The following is a 26,824-nucleotide window of genomic DNA, read 5'->3' as shown; positions in this document are numbered from 1 at the left end:
GACCCACCAATTATGTCGCCGCTTTTCACCTTCACCAAAAGGAAAATCTCATAAAGGAACCTTCTTTCGACGAATACTACGACACTCGTAGTATGATCCTGCTAGTAATTTCTTCGTGTGATCAGTCGGACATCGTCCTGTAGATGGGCAACATCGAGCCCGAAACCGGTCGACAAAAAAGGTAATTTTGAATCCTTTTTCCGTTTGTAAGAACGTCAAGTGTCGTGTCCTGTAATACGTCGTGTGTTAATTGTGTACCAATGAACCCATAGAAGCAAACCGGGAGGACGTGCTCGTTCGCCGTGTCATAAAACCTGGGTGAAAAACGAATAGAAATATATATCGATTCTAAGAGTGGTTGAAAATGGGCTGAGCTTTGATGATAACTCCGAATATTGCAGTGAAAGGTCAACGACCCATAAGAGACCAAAAAGTAGCATTTGACGCCACTACTCGAAACCTACTTTGCGAAGATACTGCGTTGATTTTTCAAAGCGGGTTTCCGTGGAGTATCTAACAGTAACATAATAGTGGACTCGTATTCCCACTACTTATTATCGAAGAGGATCATAACTTTACCTTGGTAATCAACCCAGCAAACATTTTGGTGTTATATTTTTATGCTGTTTTGATATGCATTCCATATACATTATAGAATGATTGAAAGTTGAAAAAAACAGCATTTATTTTCTAAAGTGGAGTCAATATAAATGCATAAATTTCATTTTGTTCTAAAGCGACGAAAACGACACCAAATAGGCGTTACCCGGCACCAAATCATTGCCAGCGACAATATTTTCCAGTTCTCTCATTGGTCAATATTACTCAATTAATTCTAATCTGATTTTTAGCCATCTGGATGCACTGTTGGTTGCAGAGGGAAGATAAAGACGATTTTCTTACTTGAAGCTCGCGTGGGAGCAAAAATCATTTAAAAATTTACAAACATGGCGGACTTTCTATCATATCCGATTTAAAATGACTTTAGACGACATTGTCTACGATCTTTCCACTATGCAGTTGGAATTGCGATTCGCAACACCATTGTAAACGACTTAAGTTATCATTTCTGATACGATTTCATGTTTGCTGGGAAAGCTCGAAGCCTTAGGTGGAATATTTGTTTGTAAAATCTTCCTTTGTTGAGACTTTTTCTTTAAATTTTTTTTCCAAGTTTATATATGAGCGAAGGAATGAGTATCATCAATTCAAAAGAAAACATACATATATGCGTTGTTAAAATAAGGAATAACCTAACATCCATTCAGAAAATTTCAACTGAATTGCCATTTGCTTCAATATTTGAACCGATTTCTTTCCTTTTCTTCATTTTTTTTCGGGGGGTACAACCTAGCTGACGAGATGGATTGATTCGATGAGGATAGCTGGGTGAGAAATGATCAGCGATCGAACGAAGAACGAAAGATGTTTGTACAGTGTGTAATTTTGGTTTAGCGTTAGCTCTCGGGGGAATGTTTCGCTGAGACTGAGAGGATTTGTTTTGTTTTGTTTTTGTTCAAGAGAGGAGATGAAGGAGGAAAACCAGGGAAAATTTGGAGAACGCGATCTTCTTTCCAGTTTTTTTTTGTTTTCGTTTCGTCGGATGTTGTGTTGAAATATGACTGAAAAGCTTACTAAAATTCGAACTTACCATGACGATAATAAAATCAAGCCAACACCAGGCGTTCGTAAAGTACACCCGATAACCTAGAGCTAACCACTTGATCAACATCTCTAGAAAAAATATCACCGTAAATATCCTGTCCATGTAGTACAGAATGTCTTGCAGGATCGGTCGGTGGGGAAGATGCACATCCTCGAGGGCCTAAAAAGAGAGAATAGTTTGAGTAATAGTTCTTAAAAGGTTGTAGGCCAACCTTACCAAAGCTAAACTACTCAGCAGGATCATCGTGATGACGGCCGTCTCGAAGTACTTGTTCTCGATGAGCTGAAACGTCTTGAGCCGCAGGTTGGCCCAGCCCTGCCAGAATGGCGCATCGTCGTCCCCGGCCAGGATCGGAAACTTCTTGTAGCAGTTGTCCGGACAGCAGTCGGCCGGCGAGTCCTCTATCACTTCGTCCTCGTCGGCGTGGATGATCAGTTCTCCGTCCAGGGGACCTTCCTCGCCATCGCATTCGTCGTCTAGTTTTTTTTTATTTGGGTAAACCGGAAACGCTCCGTTAGTGATACTCGAAAGGTGTAACTCATGAGTTTCTCCTAAGTTCCCCTCAAGGAACTCATGAGCTTGGGTGTTGAACGAAAGTCGAAACCGTACTCACCTTCGTCAATTCCTAGGTCCTCCTTGCTGGCGTCCCGCTTCTCTTCGCCCTCGAGCGTTTCGGCGCTGCCCTTGTGGCTTTCGTCCTTGAACGGGCGATTTTTGTGACTGCCATAGGACTTTATACTGGCAGTATCATCGTCCTGCAAGGACATGCCTCTATGATTCAGTTCGTGCTCTAATTTATTATCTTGATGGTTACTAATAGAATTGCCTATCACCTATATTTCAGAGAGAGAGAGAGCGAGAGAGAGTTTCGGAGTTTTCGAAAAACCCAGGACACGAACGAACGAACGAGCGAGCGAGCGAGCGAGTTGTAGGTGGTGGTTTTGGTAGTAGGTGGTAGTAGATTGATTTTTTTTTGTTGATTTCGAAAAAACCGAAAATGATTGTTTCGTAAGAAAACACAAGAGAAAAGAAGGGAAAAATATGTCGAGAATTAACAACACTGGTCCAGAACTGGCGTTTGCGTTTTGTTTGTTTTGAACTGTTTGTTGGCTGTTACAAAACTGTGAAAATGTAGGAATGAAGATGGTTAGTGTATGATGGCTATCAAGCTGTTGTGAGAAAATTGCGTTGATTGCTTTTGAATTTTTTTCAAAATCTGAGGTTTGAAGTCCCTACAAAAATCTCCAACTTTATTTATAGATTCTAATTCCTTTTCGTTCAATATTTGGAGTTAAAAATTTTGTAATGAGTTTTGAATTTGATCTATGCAATTTGAAATTTCGTATCCCAATTTACAATTCCTGGTTCCAGTTCAAACTTCAATTTCCGATTGTCAAATTCCAGTAAAAATTAGCAATCAACGAATCTCACTTTTCAATTTTTTTGTTTTTGATTTCGATTTTTCATTCATAGTTTTAACTTCCGACTTTATGACTTCCGGAAGTTGTGACTTTCTAGCTTATCGGACATATGACTTTTCTTGGCTTATTGGTTTTTTGACTTACTGTCTGACTTCTGACTTTCAAACTTACCGACTTTCAAAAGTTCTGACTTTCAAAATTGTAGACTTTTTGACTTTCCGACTGTTTGATTTTCTTTTTGTTACTTTTTAACATTTTGATTTTCTGATTTTCTAACTTAAGATAGTCATACTTCCAGTCTTTCTGACTCTTTGTTTTTCTGACCTTTTCGCTGTCTGATTCTCTTTCTTTCCGATTTTTAAACCTTTCTAATTTCTGGCTTACGGACGTTTTGACCTTTTAACTTTTTGACTTTCTAACTTTCTGTCTTTCTGGATTTCTGGTTTTTTAGTATTCATGACTTTTGCACGTATTCACTTTTTGTTTTTTCGACTTTAACACTTTCTGGCATTCCAACTTTCTGTCTTTCTGACTAGTTTTTTTGATTTTCTGACTTTTGGATTTTTGGACCTTTTATCTTCATTATTTTCCGACTTTTAGAACTTTCAATCTCCCTAACATCTTTATTTATGGACTTTTTTACATTCCTATTCGCCGACTTTCTGACTCCTCCTTCTGACTTTCTAACTTTTAGACAATCTGACTTTTTGATTTTCTGAGTTTTTGACTTTCTGACGATTTGACCTCCAAAATTTTTTTTCAACCGTCTTGTTTTTTTTTTGGTTTTTTTGTAGCGGTTCACCACCCTCCTCCACGCCAAAAGGCTCAACTGAGCCCCCTGGTAATGGACGCTACTGTTCTCAGCATGTCTGGCAGCAAAATGATAATAAAAGTAAACGCGAGCAAATTTTAATCATGCTGAGAACACAAATATCTATAATGTCGCGCGAGGAAATGTATTATTTAACTAAATTGACTACAATATGAATCTCAATGGAAAATAATTTCCTTTGAAGAGATTCATAAGTCTTACTTTCAAGCTTTCTGACTTTCTATCTTTCTGACTTTCTATCTTTCCGAGTTTTTTTTAGACTTTCAGACTTTTTTCATTCCCGACTTTCTAACATTTTGGTTTCCTATTCTTGTCTTGTCGACTTCCTGAGTATTCTTTTTCTTCCTTACCTTTTTTAGGCTGTCTTACTTTTTGACTTTCTGAATTTTTGGCTATCTGATTTTCTGATCTCCTAATTTTTCGATTTTTAATTCATTATTCTCTAGTTTTTCAACTTTTTAGCTTCCTGAATGTATTACTTCCCAGTATTATCATTTTGTTACTTTTGGATTTCTGGCATTGAGCTTTCTTATTGTTTAACCGATTATACAATTTCAAACTTTTTAATTGCTCACATTTTTTTGATTTTTTTTATTGTTTTTTCTGCTACTTTTTTCTGCAAAATTGTGTCGTTCTGGTTAATATTGACATAAGATATTAATGATATTGTTGTTTCGAAACATATTTACTTGTGTATTTTTTGACAATCAGACTTTCAGACTGTCATCCTTTTATCAATATATTTTTTGAATATCTCTTATTTTCCGATCTTATATTTCTGAGAATATTTTACTGAACTATTCTGGATTTTTTCGTCAACTTCAAACTTTTTGACTTTGAACTTTACGAAATTTGTAATGTTTTATTTAACTCTTTGTTGCTTATTAAGCTTTCAGACTTTCTCTAATATTCTCTTCTGAGCTTAGAGCTTTGTATTTTGAGTTCTCATATCATAGTTCTTGTTCTTAACTCTTAACTGCGAGTTCTGAAAACTGAGTTCAGCATTCTGAATTCTGGGGTTTGAATTATGATGCTATTAGTCCTGAGCTGTGAGCTCTCACTTCTGAGTTCTGTGTTCTAAAATGCTAGCTAGCTAAGTTATAAGCTCTGAACTCTGAACAAGGCCGTGCGAACGGGGGGGTTTTAGGGGTTAAACCCCCCCATGGAGATTTTTTCCAAGTAAAATTTTCACCGTAGTATCGAAAAAATACACATTAAAATGTGTTTAAAAATAAGTGTTGACAAGCAAGTCAGAAATTTGGCTCGCCTCCGGCGGAATTTACTCTTGAATCTCAAGCCTAGACATTTTATTTAACGACACTATATGACGTTCATGAATTGATACTGATTTTTGATTGTATTTTTGATTAACCTTTTGTATTGAAACTATAAACTTGATTTACAAAAACCCTACCTCGTCTTTAGTGTAGAAGTGTAACTCAACAAGAACGAAGTTTGAAACGAACCTTTTTAACTTCAATATTAATTAATCGAACACTAATCTTATACATCGACAAGTTGGAAACCATGTAACAAGCGTTTTACTCTCACAGAATTAGAAAAAAAAATCTAAAATCTAATACCCTTCACCTTATTACTAACAATTTGATTGAAATAGAATTAAAAATTTTGTTCAAGAAACCAATTTCAGTCTCAATTTTATATTGTTTTTGTTTTTCTCAGCATCACATTTGAGCAGGTTTTGATAAATTACACAAGGCCAAAAAAATTATATTTTTTCGAGGTGGAATGTATTTGAAACATAATTTTGACTATATTTTGAGTGCCCTGAATCTAAATATGTAGAAAGAGAAGTAGGCCTTGGTTTGGCTGGCAGCGAAAAAATTTTCCTCCTGCCAAAATTTGTGTTTCTATTTAATGTAATGTTTTGTTATACAATTTGAAAAATACAATGATTCTGTTAAGTAAAGTGCACATAAGGGGCAGCCTTCCATCCATCAGTTTTGAATCCGGATGTGTTAAAATCTTAAGAGGAAGCCGAAGAGAAAGCTCTTTAGATGGATACCACCAGGACTTCCGATATTTAGCAGACGCACGAGGATTTGCGGAAAAACTATTTTATCTAGAGCTAAGTATTTTTTTTATCTTATAACATTGATATTTATCGGTTGGTGGGACAGTCCATACGTTTCCGCGTTACGTTTTGGGCACATGACTTTCTTTCTAAGATGCTGCTCGAAAAATATGCTACCTAAATATTTTCTCGAAAGAAGATTAGTGAAGAGAGGTTATCATGAATATTACCAGAGAATGGACAAGTTATTTCACTAGGCGGTTGGTAGAAAATATTAAGAAATAAACAAAAATAGCATAAAATACATTTGCAACACAGATATTTCATAAAAAATGTTGGAAATAAGGCAACAAAATAGTTTTAATCAAAATTAAAAAGTTTAAACCTTGCAAATAGAAAATTGTTTTAGAATTTTAGTTTCCACCAACTTATTGCTTTGATCATGTTCGCGTGATAACCATCAAGTTTAAAATTCAATGAAATGTTGAAATGTTTTTTTGTTTTGATCAAAGTTAAAAATACAAAAAAAAAATCTTAAAAATTTGGAGCTCAGATCAAAAACTTAGATGATGGCTTTCAGAAAGACACTCATAACTAACTTACAGTTTGATGATTGAAAATAAATTCTAAATGAGTTTACGAGTCTTAACATGAATTTTTCTTTTAAGATTGTTTTTGTTTCAATTTTTTTAATAGTATCGTTTGTTTCAACTATTTTTGGTTCGATCCAGGAATTAAAATTTTCCTTCCAAAAAGCGTTCCTAAATAGATTGTCTTTAAGACTACCTTTTTTGAGCGCTTAATTTTAATTTTTTTTCTCGATGGAAGTGTGTTTGCGAAATTGATGGTTTAGTTCGTACCTCTCAATACTTTAACAACGTAATAACATTACTTATGATTAAAAGTTAGCTTTGAAAATAATATAAGAATTGTGTGTTTTTTTAAATTATCAAAAAATGAAACTGAAGGAATGGAGATAAACGCTCAGTATGGATGGTGAATTGTAATAATTTTGTTGTATGTTTTATTTTGTTGGATCCTTGTATTGAATTGAATTAAATTACAATTACGAAATTGTTTTGTTTCATGCTACACAATATGGTTGAAAATCCTTTGAAATCAGTTTATCAACTCTTTATAGATTTGAAAAAAAATTAGACTTTCAAATGGTCGGGGTTCGACCAGACCGAACTGAACGCCATAAACTTGATTTCGAGAAAATCGAGTTCAAAGTTCCCAGCCCCACCAAATGATACCATTTGATTAGATATCTCATTTAATCATTTTAACTTTACATTTAAACTCTTATAAAGCCGTCGAGGCTATACTGGTCGATTTCCGATCACACAATAAGCCGAAAACTGAATTTTAATAGCAATATGTTTGCACCCAGTTCACTCTGGTCGAACAAAAATGTTTAAAAAATTGCCATGCGCTATGATGTGACTTGGCAATTTGTTCTAAACGTAGGAGCCTACTCATAGGCGCTTTACGAACAGCACCCAACGAGTATAGCCGATGCTTGGAAAATGTTTTTTTTCGTTGAGCCAGAGTGAACCGAGCCATACAAATTTCACACTTTTGAAATCCGGAATATCTTTGATTGTTACTTACCGGTTGCGTTCTGAACTACAGTAAGCAACAAAATAAAGTATCTTTTATCGTTAAATGTTAAAAATTCTAACATCCTCTTGAGTAAATTGAAAAACAAAACTCAAGGGATTCGGTTCAGTCTGGCGGAGCGAAATTTTAACAAAAGCTTACAATCCGAAATATTATGTTTTTAGCCACGGGAACGTTTTTTATTGTTTAATTTATCAGATTTTAGTTCGTGACGAGCCAAAGAACTGCTTTGAATCGAAAAAACCAACACATAAGATTATTTTGCACAAATTTCAGTTTTCATTACCGAAACAGACATTTTGTCTTTACCGCTAAGGTGGCTCTCAGTTCACTTTGGCGCAACGCATTTTTACCATTTCCACTGTCTGCAACATTGAAATTTTCTTATAAAATCAGAAAAAATAGGAAAAATCTTCTGATTTTCATTGGACACGTAGTTTATCATGTTTCGCATCCGTTGCAATAGATAACTCAATTTTTTTCAAATTGGCGCTCAGTTCGGCCTGGTCGAATCCAGGCCAAATGTGAGGCAAAGGAAAAAGAAAAGAATCAAAGAGTTTTCAAAAAGGCAATAATCATAGAAAAACAATTTGGAACAATTTGTGTCTAATTATTACCATATAATTCATTTTCATTATAAGTTGCTTTCCGTCTTCAACCATTAAAGTCTTTCTAAAAACTCTTTGCTTCAACAGGGATCAGTGTTAGGGAAAAGAGCTAGTTTATCAAGAAAGAAATTCGGATGGTTTTGATTTGCCTTCAATATTCTACTCGATCCATAGAAGGCATAGAAGGTGTAGGAAAATCGTGATCGCACCATTTACCAAAATGGATCCTGATCTCTACCTTTTTCCAACTAACACAACCCCTTCCTTGGGTACTTGAATATGGATTCGCAGACGTATAGACGGTTTCCATAGTTTGTGATACTAACTTTTCTCTGATTCTGACTATTTAAAAAAAATTTTTTTTTGAGTATGCAGGAGCGAGAGGTTGCTAGTTGAACTTAAAGAGTATCTTACTAACAATCCTTCCATTTTCCTCATTGACTACTAGGACGTGGCCGGCGCCGTTATTAATCATTTAAATCATATAAAAAAGGGAGAGCATCAGTTTTGTACACTGAGAACAGCTGCTAATCCCAAGCACTATTCTTTTGGACTTTGTGCAAAATTGATGGCCTCGATTAATCACGGAGTAGCAACCATTGGCAATGTGGAACTTGTTCTACTTAGCCACGCCAGCGATCATGGAATTCGAAATGTATAGTTTGAAAACAAATGTAAAAAACACGAAGTTCCTCTAGAATCAATTTTCAAAAAAATTGTAAATGAAGCATTTCGAGTTCAATGATTTAAGGTGGATATGAGTAGTCAACCAAGCTAAGCTAAGCTAAGCTAAGTGCCCTGAATCTAAATATGTAATTTTTCTATCAGCTTTTGTTATTGAAATAACTTTTCAAAATTGGTTAAAATTATTTACGAAAGCAAAACTTGAAAACAAAAACATAACATTTTGAAATAAAAGATTTGAATCAATCATCAACTTTCATCAAGACTTCAAGTCACTTTGAGTTCTGCGATAAAAGTTATAGAAGTTTTCTATTTGTTTACTTTTTCTCATTTAACGAATTTGTAAAGAAGTTTTAATCCAAATGGAATTTTATTCTGACAATAATGTCAAAAATACTTGTACTGATATCTTTCCCAAGTTTTAAAAACTGTTGAATATTACTTTTTTAGAACATGCATCATCTCCATCATCAAAATATTATTTCTTATTTGAATGAAATACAATAAACGAAATCAGAATCAGATTACTTCATGTAGGTTTGATGGTTAAACAGTTATCAATGATTGATTTCACTCAAAACTGACATATTTCAAAAGTTCATATAATCAAAACTAAATGTGAGTTCAAATTTGACAAAAGATTCGAGTTCAGGACGCTAAAATCTACCAAATCAATCTTTAAAACAGAAGCACTAAAATAAAGTTCCCTTGTTTTATCAATTAAATTCGATAAATAAGTTTTTATAATGGTAAGTCGTGTTTATTGAAAAAAAAATCCTTCTTTAATGTTAGAAATCCCATCATTTTCAATTTCATATTTTTCTTAATTTTCAAATTATTTAACCATATTTTATAGTACAGTTTTTAAAAATTTTGAAATAAATTTATCGAATTTTAAAGAAAAGCTATTTAAATTTCAAGAAATATTTTCGATTAGTTTGTCTATGTTTTTTAATTTTGATTTTTTTATTCTAAAAACATAAACATGATTTTTTTCCTAATCAAAAATTCATATTTGAAATCGCGATTAGTTTTTTTTTCAAATTTAAAACACTACAGCGGAATTTTTTAATCAACCCTTCATTTGAAAATGAAGAAAAAAAAATGTTAATTAAGATGAATAGTAAATAACAATTATTGTCATTTTCCTAACAATTTATCATGGTTAATGTATCACCTGATCTGACACTTATTTTAGGATTCATTTTTTTTTAATCTTTATAATGGAAATATTTATTTCAAATTTGAAAACTAAACTGCTTAAAATTTATTTCGAAGCAGCTTTAGGAACAATAATTTGAAAAATTTTTCAATGACTTACCGAAAATATCATTGATTTGAAACTTTCATTGTGATTTGTTTTGAAAATTTTGATTTTTTTATCAGTAAAATTTATTATTTTTTGAGTTTGTGTGATAATCATGAATAAGAAAATGGTTATGAACTAATTTTCTTATTAATTGTGTATTTTTGGTATTTTATTATTTTTAGCTAAATTTGAATTTCGAAAACCCCCCCCATGAACGGGTCCTTCGCACGGGCCTGACTCTGAATGATTAGTTCTGAGTGCTGAGATTGGATCTCTGAGTGTATTCAGAAACAATTTATTAATTCTAAGGTTTGAGTTTGAAACTTTTAATTTTTAACGAGTTCGTTATCTAAACTTTGAGTTCTTTTTGTGTTGTGATGTGTGCTCTGAGTTTTGAAATGCTAGCTCAGAGATTTTATTTTCCAGTTTTTAGCAAGGTTGCGAAATCTTCTGAGATTGAGATTTTCTCGATTGAGATTTTTCCTTCTTGAATCTCAGTGTGATGTTAATTAATCACATGGCAAACATCACAAAAAATAACTGCCTTGAATGTTCACATTTTCCAAGCTTGAGAGTCACAAACAGAAGAACTATTTCTTTGAAGGCAAAGATACTAGATGTTTCCGATGAAGGACAAGTTTTCCAGTTCTGAAGAAACTGAACCTACCACATTTTTTTCAAATAATGTCAGTTACACAATGTAAATGTTGATTGTGAAATATTCTAAAACATCTTCCTGAGAAATATACATTTTCAAATTCTGTATTATCATAACTTGTAAGAATTTGATTATCATCACTTCAGGTTCAAAGGTTCAAGCTAAGCAAACTTGTAAGAATTTGATTTTCATATTTCGATCTTAAGCAAATGATTTTTAAAAAAAGACGTTGATGTAAATTTTTTGCATTCAAGAATCGCATATTTTGAAATGCCCAAACACAAACTCTTAAAAAAACACAATGACTTAGTGTGCTTATGTGCAAATTCAGAACCGCGAAGACAACTAAGCTGGGAAACACTTAAATTCAGCAATGTTATTTTCAGAATCAACCGGGCAAAATTCTGCAAATTTAGTATATTTATTTATAGCATTTCAGCTTTGCTTCTCCTTGTAGCGGTTACCGAAAAAACGGAATTAAAATTCATTTGAAAATTAAAAAAAGTTTATGTATAACAAATATAAAACAATTCAAATATGTAGCATCCCAGCTTACGCAACCGGCTGGAATAACAAATAACAAATAACAAAATAACAAATAACGCCAAATTGAAAAAAAAAACTGAGTTATGTATTGCAGCGGATTAAAAACATGTTAAACTACTTGCTATGTGAAGATCCGAACTATTTACCAATTTTTAAAGATTTTATTAAAAAAACCAATGTTGCAGGCAGTGGAAATGGCAAAAATGCGTTGCGCCAAAGTGAACTGAGAGCCACTTTAAAGGGAAAAATAAAATGCACGTTTTGCTCAAGAAAATGGGTTTTGTACGGAATAATCTGCAGTTAGTTCAGTTTCCTGATTTGAAACTGTTTTTCGATTCGGTAAGAACTGAAAACTGATTATTTTAATGATGAATAACGCTCTCGTGACCAAAAACTTCATGTTACGGATCGTCAGCATTTGTTTAAATTTTCGTTCAGCCAGACCGAACTGAGTCCATTGAATTATGTTTTCGATTTCTCGTAATAGATTGGTAGAATTTTTGAGTTTAATGATAAAAGAAGCTAATTTTTATGCTTACTATCGTTCAGAACACAACAGGTAAGTTAAAATCTAAAATATTTCTCATTAAGAATGCGGAAAATCTGTATGGTTCGATTCACTCTGGCTCAACGAAAATGACAGCCCCTTGAATGAAAGCCGTTTTATGTTTACGTCGGCTCACAAATCTTTCTCAAATGTTATCTCGACTGGCGTGATGTTTGAAATTCCCTGTAAAAAATGTCAGAAGTAGAAAACACGACCGTTGCACCAAAAAGTAGGCTATGATTCATTAGACTGAGTCGATTTGGGGTCATTTTTGAATTTCTCAAATCCTGGGGCCTTACAATTTTCATTTTAATTAAAAAACCATCCATGATTTTTTGCAGAATTTTCAAGTATCGTTTACATGAGTAAATTTGAACTTTGAAATTTGTATGAGAAAATTGAATATTTTGTACTGATAAATCATCATCATTTTTGTTTCTTCTGGGGAACCGAGCCTGTCTGATTTGTACCAATTTATAAATTCTATTCAGAAAATTTTCCGCTGAATAGCTTTGTCGAAAACTGTAACCTCGTATCTTTATTAGACAAAAAAGTTATTAGCTGTTTAACAGGGGTATGTTTTTGGCATTGATTATCAAAAAAATCAATCGATATCACTGCTGGGTGCCTAGCGAGGTATTGCGTGACTACTTTTCATGCAATACTTTGCGAGGCACAAGCAGTGGTGTCAAGTGAATTAATTGTTCATCAATGCCAAAAGACATACCCCTGTTTAACATCTAATGACTTTTTAGAATAATAACATACCAAGTTACGGTCTTCGACAAAGTTGTTCAGCTGAAAACTTCCTTTTGAAAATTTATAAATTGGCACAAAAACCATTAGCAGGCTCGGTTGCATAGAAGAAACAAAAATGATGTTAATTTTTCAGCATATTCAATTTTTCCATACAAACCTAAAAGTTCAAATTTACTCATGTAAACGTTACTTAAAAATTTTGAACCAAAATAAAGCTTTTTAGACCCCGGGGTTTGGGAAATTCAAAAATGACTCCTAATGTTCAGTCTAATGATTCATATCAGCCTATCTAATGTCCGATAAATTCACTTATTCTACTAAAAGTGCTTCTAGAAGATTTATAGAATTCTTCGTAGAAAAAAAAAATATGACAGGTATAATAAGGTGCCATTGAATATCAATAGCTGGCTCTCTTACTACTCATTTCTTGACCATAATCTTATGAGCTTTTTAGACAAATGCATACGAAATTAATTGTTCTTTTGACCATAATGATTTTTAACGATTTCTGTGTACGTTTTAAAATACCGATTCAAAAAAATCGTGAAACCCATGCGAAAAAAACATTGTTTAGTTTCAGTAAAATGGATTGTTCAAACTCTAAATTGATCATTTACAACCCAGTAAACCATTCTGAAGTGGTCTTTGTGAAATCAGGAATCTTAAAGATTTGTTTCGAAGATTCCTCTACGTTTGTTCAGGATCTGTCACAGTCTCTTAGTGACAAGTCCGGTCAAACATTTTGCCGAGAAACTACGTTAGAGCTACTTTATCACCTTTTAGTGGTTTGGAAAAGATTTATTTTTGATTATAGAGAAGTTTAGAAGGCTCACTCATTCGTCTCTGTAAGTGGTTTAAATATGAAAGCTTATGACATCACGGCTTCTATCATTCAATTCTTCATTTGGTAAGAATAAATTGATAGGAAAAAGTAGGTTTTTAATTTTGAATGTATAGAAACATGAATAAAGACAGAAAATTAAAAATATGAAGTTTGCATCACATAAAAATTAATATAATGGAAAATTGATTCTCTTTAATATTTCCTGTAAGGATTACATTTTTTTCTTTTTGTTAATATCTCAGCCTTTGGAAAATATAGTTTAAGTTTTTTTTTTCATTTAATGTATTCTATGTTTAGATAACTAAGGAACATTGTTTATTGAATTCATATAACCAGAAAATCGAATTGAAATATTGTTTTTGATCCCATGCTATGTTTTTGCTTTTCAGTTTCGAAAACCAATATAGCGTTGAATTTAATATTTTTTAAAATTTAAGTTGCCTTGATTCCTGAAATTACAAATAACGTTATAAAACTAAAGAGACGTTCACAAAATTCTACCTTATAAATTTTGTGTTGTGTACATAGAAACATTTTTTTTGTGACATAGGTCCCACGAGCTTTAACGCTTTCGGTATTAAAAAGTTTCAATAAATTTAATGATTGAAATTGGGTTTTCGTAAACAAATATTTTTATCGAAGCGTTTGGAGTCGTTTTACTTGGCGCGTCGTTAGTGTGAAAAGCTATTCTTATTAATAAACATTAAAATATGCCAAGGATTCGTTACAAATAAAATTAAACTTAATGTTGTAAAAAAATAGTGAATAAAAGGTAGGGAATATTACTGAAGATTTTTCTAATGGGATAACCGAAACAAACCTGAATTCGGGTTTTTTCCCCGATGTGATGTTCAGCGAATTCCGGTTGGCATCAAAATCTTTGAGCGTTACAACAAAATTTCTTGTGCTGCTGAATTGATACTCATTACGGTGAGTATCAATTTCAAATGATTATCAGAAAATTTGCTACTCTGTCTGAATCTGAGTATTGAATGCTAAGCTCTGAGATTTGGACCGTGTTCTGAGTATCGAGTACCGGGTTCTGGAATCCTAGTTCTGAGTTTAAAATTTTTAGTTTTGAATTCCTTCCCTTGTTATATTTCAACATTGAGAACAGAGTTTTGAGTTCAGGTTCCTAGTTCAAGTTTCTAAATTATGAGTACCGAATTTTTCTTTTCGAGTACTGATTTTTAGTTCCAAGGTTTAGTTCTGAGTTCCGAGTTTCGAACTATGAGTTCCAAGTTCTAAGTTTGGAATTTCGAGTTCTCAAATCGTTTATAAGATTTTATCATGTTTCATGGTTTGTTGATCTGGTTTTTGTTTCTTTTATAAATGCCAAGTTTATTTGAAATCGTGTTTTGAGAATTTTGGAAAACCAAGACGCTTTGTACACGCAGTGTCTCAAGTTTGTAGTTTTTTTTTTGAATAATTTCGACTTAGAATGGAATCTGATGGATCATTTTATGATAACGATTCAATAAACCTGTTTGATTTTTCTACAGAGTGTGAGATGATAAATGGATAAAATGTGTTTCTGTTATGACGTGTAGTGATGTTTATGCGTACTAGAGTGGTTCAAATTTTCAGCTGAAATACGTTTTTTTTCGATTTAAAGATTCAGATTGAATTAAGGAAAAAAAGTATACTAGATGCAATCAATCTCGATGTTTCTGAACCAATCTAGCACACGAATGAGTATAGAAGTGCCAAATGTGTTTCCTCCAATCTACTGTAGTAGCATCTGTTGTTCAAGTGGCAAGTGATGGAAGCAAAAAATATAATACCAATTTACCTTGGAATTGTTCATCAGCTGCTTGTTCTTCTTGCCCTTGTTCTTGAGGTCCCCGTGGATCGTGAACTCCATCCCGTCGCCGATGGCCACCTCCAGCTGGTTGTGCTCCTTGGCGCCCTTTTTCAGCAGTCCGTCCACCAGCAGTTCATCTGGAGTTAATTCCAGCTCATTTTCACCATGCTCTGCAGATATACATGGACATATCCTTTTGCCTATCGTGTTTTTTTGCCGTTCCGGTCCCCACGGATCACGAATAATTTTTTTTTGGTTTTGTTTTCGATTTTTTTCGTTTGAATTTTTGTGTATTTTTATTTTTTCAAAAAAACCGAGCCGCACGGCATCAAATCGAGTTTTCGTTTTTTTTTTCAAGAATATTTCAACAGTTCGATTTATGCGTGAAGTTGGGACGGTACGGTTTGAATTTGTTTGTTTGTTTTAGAGAAAAAAATCGGGAGCAAAAAGACGATAGCCAAAAAAGAACAGGAGACAACGAGTTCAGTTATCGATTTGTAGGAGTTTGTGTATCACACATTGTATTGCTTTGGAGTGAACTTTGGTATTCGCAAGGTAGTTTGTTACTTGACATGAAAAACATTACCAAAAACTTAAGGACAACGAAAACACGACATCAAATTCTAAACAGTAAGTAATTTTTTCAACATTTTTTTTTTTACTTTGATTCCAAAAAACACAATATTCACGGGTTTCGGTTTGGGTTTTTTGTACGGTAAATTGTCACTACACACCGGAAAACATATACCTATTTACACACTTAATGCAAACCAATCAAACTTATTTTTTCTCAATTAAATTTAATTGAAACATTCGAACTCAGAAAAATAAAATAAAATCCATCCTATCGCAATTTGGCAAACCAAAACAAACAGAAAAAGTCATTTATCTAATAGAATCACATCGAACAAAGTATAACAATAGTAGTATAGTTAACACACACGCACAGAATATGTTATACACAACTCTACATCGGGTTCAAGGTTAGACTTTGCTAACATTTTTTTCCGTTTCAACAAGGGGAGACGTGGGGTTTTTTTTTTTGAAAACATTCTTTTTTCGTTTCGAGGAGAGAGCAGGCTTATGTGAACTCGGAGCGACATTCCAGTGATCTCTGGAGGTGAGAAGAGAGATCTGCTCTCACACTTTACTCCAAAGGTCAGAGGAATGTCGATGTATTTATGTCTTGGGGGATGTAGAGAATATATAAGGGTTATTAGTAGCTAAGGGCAAAACCACTCAGAGTCAAGGTTAAGTAATTTTTAAAACTTTCGATGAGACAACTCTGAATGGTTTTGATTCGAAAGCGGAACCATTGTGGATTGGCGTTACTTTTTGTATTCATACTTATGAGTCTTGAGGAATGTCGTTTGTCATTTTTCTAAATCAGTCATCATAACATATCAAAATACAATATTGTTTGGTAGTAAATTGTTTAAGAGTTTTGAAGTGGCAATAAATTGATAATTTTGATTCAAAATTGCGGTTTTTAGGCCTTTAGTGTTACAAATTGACTCATTTCGAAGCTCTAAAAGGCCTTTTGGATCCCCTCCATTCATACTTATTATCAATCGAATGTATCGTTGAGCTTGAGGCCTAATTAAACCAGACCTTCATGACAGATAGTCAACCTTTTAGAGTCTATATCATTGAAGAGCAGGCTTCCTTCCGGCGTTAGAAGGCGTTAGAATTTTTTGGACAGCAGAAGATTTACTAACGTATGTTACGACCTTTCTTGTATATATTCCTGTAGTGAAAGCGGTATCACAATCTTCCGAAGATGGAAGTTGTTTAGAAACCTTCCATATTAGTGAAATTGCTTTGGTCGGGTTTTATATAAGCTTACGATATAGCTCTATTGGCAGAACACTTGCTGCCTAGCCGATGTCCAATGAGATCGAGCCCAAATGAAAACATCGAACACAGTTGTGCTGAATAAGTTTTTCAATGGCTGGCACTCAAAATAATTAAGGCATTTATTTCTAAAGGACTTCTCACGTAAACTAAGCTTTTGATGCTCTCCATCGATTCTATGTCTTGTAGTAACATCGTTGATTTCACCTAACTTACTCATGAATTTCACTTAGAGTCTAAGTGCAAAGCTAAAAATCCTTTTGAATATTTTTTATTCTGAAGCTTGTTGTGGTACGAATGCGTAAAATCTTATAATAAAATCGATTGTTCTCAAATCGCTGGCCTGGATGTTCATCATCGGGAAAAGTCCCCCCTCGGGAGAACGGTAACAAAATTTCCAGCACACGCAAAAGTTTTCGCTTGGCCTCGGAGCCATGCAGTGAATAGTAGCGCTGGCACTGTCCCATGCCAACAGTTTGACTTCGGTAAGCCAGAAGTACTTTGGACGGTATCGAATTAGTAAATTGAATTGCCTCCCAACAGCACATCAAAGCCGGGAGAAAAACAGGAAGAATCAGCAACAAAGGTACGTCACGGCAGGGAAGGAGAGAACCTGAACCACGTTACCCAAGTAACACAGATTATGCCAACTAGCATTAGGAAGTTTTATTATGGTTTAATTATGGCATTTTTCTGTGCAGCTCGTTTTATGGCGGTTTTATTATGGTCATGCAGAATGCTTATAATTTTTTTTCGACCATATGTTTTCAGATGGTTTTGAAAACGCTAATAAAACTTTTATTAAACATGCTGTTTTAGTTATTTTGAAAGAGTTGTGAATGCTTTTTTTAAACTATAATAAAACACAAACCTAGAAGTTTGCTCCAAGCTTTCTTTTGCATGTTCTATAATAGCACTCAGTGCATGATTATTAAACCGCCATAAAACTTAGTGACAGTTCTCGATCAAGATGTCAAAACAGGACACGCTCAGATTAGATAGCACATATTTGAATTGGAACTCCCATTTTTACACATTTTTGGTAAGTTATGCGTGTTGGTTTTGAGTTAAAATTAAAAAAATACATCTTTGAAAACTTGAAATCACCGAAAGTGGTATGAATATCTTTACAAGGGCCCAAATAGTAGGAAAAAAATTGTTGCTTGACGCCATCATTAATTCAAGATGGCGGCTTCCGCTTTTATTTTCAAAGCTGTAAATTACTGAAAATATCGTGAAACCTTCACAATATGGTTATTAGGTGAAAGTAATAAACGAGTAGAAGTCAAATTTCGTTGCCCGTCGCCATCTTAAATCCAAGATGGCGGCTACCACTCAACTTGAAAGTACTGTAAATGACTGAAAATCGCATTAAACTTATATTATAGGGGTATAAGTTGAAAGAAATCAACCGGCAGAAGTTGAATTTCGCTATCTAACGCCATCTTGAAATCCAAGATGGCGGCTTCCGCTAAACTTTAAAATGTAGTAAATGACTTAAAATGACATGAAACCCAGGTGGTAGTGGGTGGAAGGGCTTAACGAGTAGAAGTCGAATATTGCTATCTTACGCCATCTTGAAATCCAAGATGGCAGCTTTCTATAAACTTTAAAAATGCTCTCATTGAAAATCGCATGAAACCTCCAAAATATGGGTGTTTTTCAATTGGGATAAGCTATAAAAAGTTTATTTTTGCATTCTGACGCTATCTTGAAATCCAAGATGGTGGCTTCAGCTGAACTTAAAAATACTGTAAATGAATGAAAATAGCATGAAACTCCCAAATATATTGTATTGGGTGCTAAGGCTAAATGATAGAAGTCAAATATCTCTTTTCGCGTTTCTCTGAAAATCTGTAAGTGACTGAAAATCCCACAAAAACCACCACAATACAGACCCCGTTCGTTTTTGGCAACATTCGATTTTGGCAACATCGAATTTGGCACATGTGCCTAAATCAGACGGTTAACAGAAACAACATAACCTTATAGTTTTCGCTATAATAAGACCAATACAATTTAAACATAATAGCATGATAGGAATAATAGAATTACATAAATGGCAAAAAAAAAACAAAAACTATAAACAAAACAAGAAAAGTGCTAAATGCATTAGAAACATAATGAAAAAATAATAAAAGTGATTTAAAATGATCTGAATTGTCTTAAAATAGTAGTTTTAATGTAGTATTACGTGAAAAAAGTTGTGTTCAAGCGATTTTCATTGATTAACAGTATTTTAAATTCAGTGGAAGCTGCCATCTTGGATTTCAAGATGGCGTCGGAAAGAAAAAAATCGACTTCTAGTTTAGCCCTTTCACCCAATACGACAAATATGCGACTTTTTGTCAGCATTAAGCATTAAAAGTTGAGCGGATGCCGCCATCTTGGATTTCAAGATGGCGTCTGATAGCGAAATTCAACTTCTACTCGCTTAGCCCTTTCACCCATTTGTTGGGGTTTCATGCGATTTCAAGTCATTTACACCATTTTAAAGTTCAGCGGAAGCCGCCATCTTGGATTTCAAGATGGCGTCAGACAACGAAATTTGACTTCAACTCATGATTTATTCCACGGGTCATTCAAAACCAATCCCTTTTCATTCAAAAAGTTTGTCCTCATTTACTGTACTAATGATTAACAACTCAGAAATGAGGAACTCAACCTTAGCGTGTAATTGGTTGGCTTGCGAGAGAAACGTCAAATCGTAGCTTTTTTTGGGGTCATCATTAAACCATAATAAAACTATGAATTGACTCACGCCATGTTGGTTGCAAAATCGAAGGGCACAAAATGACGCCATGTTGATGAATTCACAATGCAAGCATTGGAAAATATTTTTTCAGGCCTTTTTCCATCAATTCCATCATGATTGACCATCAGATTTGACGAGGCGCATTTATTTTAAGATACTATTTCATATACATTTTACCTAAAATCTTGACTGGCAGTATAAAAGAAGCTCAATATATGGTTAAAACATCGGTTTTTTTTAGCAATTAATTTTACCAGATCATATCTGAATAATGCAATCATCATTCATCAACCATTATGGTTGCTGGATAAATAAAAAAAAAACTCCGAGAACTGACAGAACCGAAAAAAACAAAAATTTCTAACATGTTTTATAATAGCTTTTTAAAAGCTTTGGTGACCAACATTGATGACCAACAATTATATGTCTTGATGACGCTTCTATGGTAGGGCCAAATAGCCTGATTTTGGCTTTATTAGAGTCCAGGTGATGTTATAGAATGGCTTTAGCTTTTTATGAAGATTAATGCGATAGTCCAAACGATATTTTGCTGACCATAATAAAGCTAAAATTGTTACTTGGGTAGTGTGATATCTTAGTTCCTTTACTTTTTATTATTTTAATAAATATTTCAATTCCAAAAGCAATCGCTTTTTTTTCCTTGTAGGGGAGAGCCCACTGCGACCAGTAGTTGATCTATTGTGGTAATTACCCCGCGTTACTGTATGCTATCAGGCTCACCTGCACTATGGGTTGAAGTGACAGTTGATTGCTGACTAAGCATTTTATCCCAATCGGGTATGATATCAAAGATGTATGATATAACCTTCTTAGGGCTGATATGCAACCATATGTCTTGCGCGCTTATTAACTTTGCCCCAAGAGCACGCTCTCTCCTATTAAGGAGGGCGCAGCAGTTGCATAGAAGATGCTCTGAAGTTTCTTTTTCGCAATCTCTTCTCGAGGAGATGACCTTAGAGGAAAAATCTCTATCTGGTTTCTGGAATGGATCCCAGCGGGATAAGTAAAGGTTAGTAATTCTCTCTTCTCTGTAACATTCAACTTTATATAAAATTTGCTATGAAAATTTCTCTCCGTGTCACCTAAATACGTGCAAACAAACCATGTACACCCTCTGGTGGTCGGGATGAGATTCTTCAAAGCTTTAGTGTTACTCGACAAAAAAAATATTTCCTACTTGTCTAACTGCTTTTTGTTCTCTTCTTACTATCAAATTTTTGACTAATTGAGTTGAGAACAGTATTCGGTAACTCAGCGAAATTATTTGAGTGTAATTTGTATAGTCAATCGGTCTCGAGCCATTCTCGTGGAAAAAGTCTTAGAAGAAGACACCTTTCCCCGTACACATTAAATAACGTGTTTTATTATAATAAAAATGTATCCCTTCAAAATGTAAAAACCTGGAAAAGGGATCCTACTAGTTAGTAAAAGGAGATTATTAACGTTATGCAAAATAACAAAGTATTAAAAATTAGGATATATCAAATTTTTGTTAAAATAGGTTTTGTCTAATGTGAGTCCCGCTTGCCTTAAGCAACTTATTTTTGGAAATTTACTACAGCATTGTTTACGTCAATTAACAGATGAACACTGAAAATAAAAAATACGAGAACTCGAACCCCCCAAGCCTGAGTTCAATATTGACAATTTAAGTATGTGTAAAAATCCCACTTTTTCAATACGCTAAACATGCCAAACATGGGGGGGGTTATTTTAGGCAAATATGATTCTATAACCTCCATCGTGGTAGATTTTGGTTTGCGGGGTAAGTTCAAAGCCGAGAACTGTTTTGTAGGGGTATATTTTTTGCCAATCCCAACAACTCCTTGGTGGTCGAGCAGTTAGCATCCTGAGATGGTAATCGCAGTGCCACTGCAGGTAGATGTGGGATATGGGTTTGATTCCGTTACCTGCAGTGATTTTTTTTTATTTTGATTTTGGTTTATTGCGGTATCAGATTTTGGGGGACGAGTTCTCTTAAAATCGTCAAAAACAACCCAAAACAGAATTCTAAAAATTTTCGCATTTATTTTGGGTTATACTTTAAATATATGCCGAAAATATGCTGAAATTTGCATTGCGCCGATGATATGATTGCCTTTTCGTCACTGGCAGAAATACTCGAGTAAAATGATGCAGGATCGCAAAAATTTAAGCGAAACAAGAAAAACATTTCATGAGATTTTCATCCTATTGGTTAATTCATCTCAGAAAAAAGGAATGAAAAAAATGCCGTCGATGAGAATCGATCCTAGAACAATTTACGTTCATCTTGTCTATCTGACACCTAAACCAGTGTACCATCTGAGCTAGATGGAGAACAAGGGCGTTCGATCGGGGGTTTGCCAGTATTGTCTCATGATGGGAAAGGGCATCAGAAACGAGACACTTTTTTTCCTTCCCTAAATACTGCCTGCTTACATACACACGCACAGCCAGGGAGCTTAACCGGGGCACAGGAGTATTTCACCTTAAAACCTGGCCAAAACTCAGAATTTAAATTTCATTGGTTACTTTCATGTCAATGTTAATTTGATTCTTGAATGAATTTAGCACCATGTACTGGTCATTTTTTTGACATATGATTTGTTTATAAGCTGCAGCAGCTGTCCAAACTTTAGTATTTTTATAAGATAGAATTTTTCTACAAATCGTTGAATCAGCGTGACTAAGTCAAATCTAAGAATAAAACTTTCTAAAGCGACTTAAGAAATGGAGAACTTCAATAGAAGGGTGTCAAATATTTTATAGTAAAAAAGATTGAAATCGATGATAATAGAGACAATATACAATGCTTTGAAAATTCTTATATTAATTTTTTTGTTTTAAACGTTGATTTTTTACAGATTAGTATTTTTGTTTATGTTCCCAGCAAGTCCCGGCTGAATATTTGATATCATTTGAAAATTAATAACTTCAAAAATCATGTGCCATTTTTAAGTTTAAATTTTAAAAATATTGAAGGTTTTTTTTCCTCAAAAAAGTCACCTAAGGCTTCGTTTATTTCAGTTTAAGCTCAGTGAAATTTATGTTCTTTTTCGAATATTTTCAATTATTACACTTTTAAAAACAAATAAAATAACATAAGTTTTTTTTTGTTCATTCTATAACTTTTTTTGACTTGGATTATCTATCATGTCATATGTATGTTAGAAAATTTATAAAAGAAAATTAAGTAAAATTATGAAAACGGTAAAAATATATTAAATGATCTTAACCTTCCAAAGTCGTTCGGGTCAATATGACCCGAAGCGCACATTCAAATCATCATAACTCTTCGAGAAAAAATCGCAAAAATTTGATTTTAAAAACCTCCCTGGGGAATCACGAAATACACAATCTGTAGTACCAGGCAACTTCCTGTGACAACCGGAAGTGCTTCCTCAAAAAAATCCGTAATTAGGCTGTTCGGGTCTATATGACCCGAGAGTTTGCGTAAGTTCCCCTGGCCGCAAATATTGACCGATTTCGATGAATTTTAATTCATTGTATAGATAATTTATTCTAGTTTCTCAATATTGAAAAATAAAGTCGAAATATTTTACGAAATCACCAGTAGCTGATTCCGAATGAAAAAAGTCCCGAAAAAGAGCTCTTTTAAGAATGCATATAACTTGAGACAGGTTCCAAATATTGCGCTGATTTTATAATATTTGGAATTGTCAAGAATAAATCTATCCATGGATGTATAAATTTTTGGTGGTCCAAAGGAAGTTTTGGCCGCTATCCCGGAACTTCCGGTAGAAAAAATTCTTACTTCAAAAAAGTCACCCAATTTTGGCTTTGCATTGCTGTATTTCGGTTACCAATGGATCGATTCTCTAAGTTCAAATTTTAGTTTTTTTTCGTTAACTTTATTATTATTTTCGTAGAACATAGTTGGTTCCTCAAAAATCTCAGTTGTTCAGTATATGGTAATGAAACTCACATCTTTTTTGTCATTTTTCAATCTCCCCCTCGTGTCGGTGGGTTTACGCGATTTTGTTAGCGTGATTTCTCTAAAATTTGAACTCAAATTGGTCACTTTTTATATACCTAAAGATTCATTAGAATCTCTTCTTTCGATTGACATACATTTTGTGTGGTGTTTTGAAAATTTGTAGCAACGTTTTTCGAATTTACTGAAAGCTGCCAGATTTCAACCAGTTTGGTCCACGTTTTCAACAGGTTGGTGTACAAATCTCGCACCCCTCAGCTGCGGGAGAAACAAATCCTGTAGCTCTCTTTTTGTCGCTCACCAAATCTACCACCCAACTCAGCAGCAGGAGGAACTGCCGTCTCGCCGCGTGGTTTGTTGATTGATTGTGCTGATGCTGATGCCTCTGTGCGTAGTAACTGTTTTAATTTTAAAATAGAGAAAGATTATTTTTACAAATTGAAATAAGCTTCTTGAATCTTTTTAGATATTTTATCATTAGAATTCTTCAGTAATACATTTGTTTTGAATGTTATCATGATTCTTTTTTGATTTTTTTGAATTTTAGAATTCTTCAGTGATACATTTGTTTTGAATGTTCTCATGATTCTTTTCTTTTATTTCAAACAGTGTCTACTGCAGGAGACACAAAATCTATGATTCAAGTAAAAAATATTCTGAAATTTTAATCAGAAACTTTAATCAGAAATCGGAATCTGAAATCTGAATCTGAAATCTGAAATCTGAATCTGAAATCTGAATCTGAAATCTGAATCTGAAATCTGAATCTGAAATCTGAATCTGAAATCTGAATCTGAAATCTGAATCTGAAATCTGAATCTGAAATCTGAATCTGAAATCTGAATCTGAAATCTGAATCTGAAATCTGAATCTGAAATCTGAATCTGAAATCTGAATCTGAAATCTGTATCTGAAATCTGAATCTGAAATCTAAATCTGAAATCTGAATCTAAAATCTGAATCTGAAATCTGATTCTGAAATCTGAATCTGAAATCTGAATCTGAAATCTGAAATCTGAATCTGAGATCTGAATCTGAATCTGAATCTGAAATCTGAATCTGAAAACGGATCTTGAAATTTAAATCTGATATCTGCATCTGATATCTGAAATCTGCAATCTGAAATCTGTAATCTGAATCTGAAATGATGGACGTGAACTTTAGAAATGTTGCCCATCCATTAAAATATTATATCAAAAAAGATTCAAGCAATTCCTACAACAATAAAGCATTCATTTCGTTATCAGCATCAGCACAATCAATCAACAAACCACGCGGCGAGACGGCAGTTCCTCCTGCTGCTGAGTTGGGTGGTACATTTGGTGAGCGACAAAAAGAGAGCTACAGGATTTGTTTCTCCCGCAGCTACGTGAGGGGTGCGAGATTTGTACACCAACCTGTTGAAAACGTGGACCAAACTGGTTGAAATCTGGCAGCTTTCAGTAAATTCGAAAAACGTTGCTACAAATTTTCAAAACACCACACAAAATGTATGTCAATCGAAAGAGGAGATTCTAATGAATCTCTAGGTATATAAAAAGTGACCAATTTGAGTTCAAATTTTAGAGAAATCACGCTAACAAAATCGCGTAAACCCACCGACACGAGGGGGAGTTTGAAAAATGACAAAAAAGATGTGAGTTTCATTACCATATACTGAACAACTGAGATTTTTGAGGAACCAACTATGTTCTACGAAAATAATAATAAAGTTAACGAAAAAAAACTAAAATTTGAACTTAGAGAATCGATCCATTGGTAACCGAAATACAGCAATGCAAAGCCAAAATTGGGTGACTTTTTTGAAGTAAGAATTTTTTCTACTGGAAGTTCCGGGATAGCGGCCAAAACTTCCTTTGGACCACCAAAAATTTATACATCCATGGATAGATTTATTCTTGACAATTCCAAATATTATAAAATCAGCGCAATATTTGTAACCTGTCTCAAGTTATATGCATTCTTAAAAGAGCTCTTTTTCGGGACTTTTTTCATTCGGAATCAGCTACTGGTGATTTCGTAAAATATTTCGACTTTATTTTTCAATATTGAGAAACTAGAATAAATTATCTATACAATGAATTAAAATTCATCGAAATCGGTCAATATTTGCGGCCAGGAGAACGTACGTAAACTGCAGGTCAAATTTATCAAAAATAGATTTGTACGGAAATTTTGCGAACGGCTTTGGAAGGTTAAAAACGTTTGATGAGCCAAAATAAACGCTTTTATTGACTTCAAACCTAAAAAAACATTTTGGCCAACTTTTTCTTCTACGTACTCCTGTGTGCGGCGTTTGTTTGCCGGTGGTTAACAACAAGGAAATATTATTTTTTCTCTCCATTTTTCCTAATGCCGCTTTACATAGGCACGCACAGTATTGACCAAGTGGATCAATTAATTCATTCACTGTTTCGATCCTCCTTTATCTTGTGATGGGATGGGAAGAGACATGAATACGTTTTTATTTTGTGTCCTTCACTCATACGTAATGCGGTTGCGCTGGATGCCATTGACGTTGAAATATTGAGAACTCATAATTGGAGTAAAGGCTAAATTTTGGGTGTAGGAAACGGCAGAATATGGCAATTATCAACTCAACTTCAATAGACTTATGCAATTTGCTATTGACTTTTATCATAGACGGATAATACCAGTATTGGCACGATGAAAGCCTACAAAAGGCAGAAGAAACAAATAGAGCTTTTTCCAACTACTTTTGACTCATCCAACTAACGGGTATGTATCGGAGTCGGTCAAGAATATCGTTTTTGAGCGAGCACCTTCTGTGAAGTGAGATGCGGGCTATCGTCGAATGGCTAAGGAAGATGTCTTATTGATTACTAATCCGAGCAGGCGAAGATGTTCGTCGCCACGGGCATTTTGGTAGTTTTACTAGACGGGCCCAAAGATATTCTCAG

The 26,824-nt window shown here is 34.1% G+C and overlaps 1 protein-coding gene across 32 annotated transcripts in view; it reads right to left on the bottom strand.

Moving 5' to 3' along the window:
* The window catches only part of LOC129741722 (sodium channel protein para), a 344,044-nt gene that overhangs the window by 47,226 nt on the left and 269,994 nt on the right, over positions 1-26,824 (bottom strand). For 14 of the 32 annotated variants that reach the window (XM_055733497.1, XM_055733471.1, XM_055733478.1 and 11 more), the window contains 4 exons: positions 15,325-15,536; positions 2,280-2,499; positions 1,883-2,142; positions 1,652-1,825 (listed from right to left, as the gene is read on the bottom strand). In XM_055733497.1, the coding sequence (XP_055589472.1) occupies positions 1,652-1,825; positions 1,883-2,142; positions 2,280-2,499; positions 15,325-15,536 (866 nt within the window). The remainder of the gene's footprint in view (positions 1-1,651; positions 1,826-1,882; positions 2,143-2,279; positions 2,500-15,324; positions 15,537-26,824) is intronic. The other 18 variants (XM_055733484.1, XM_055733492.1, XM_055733501.1 and 15 more) reach the window with 4 other exon arrangements.

This window comes from Uranotaenia lowii, chromosome 2 (genome assembly GCF_029784155.1).
Source record: "Uranotaenia lowii strain MFRU-FL chromosome 2, ASM2978415v1, whole genome shotgun sequence".
Lineage (NCBI taxonomy): Eukaryota > Metazoa > Arthropoda > Insecta > Diptera > Culicidae > Uranotaenia > Uranotaenia lowii.
The sequence above is the reverse complement of the archived record's forward strand: the minus strand, read 5'-3'. Positions and strand labels throughout refer to the sequence as shown.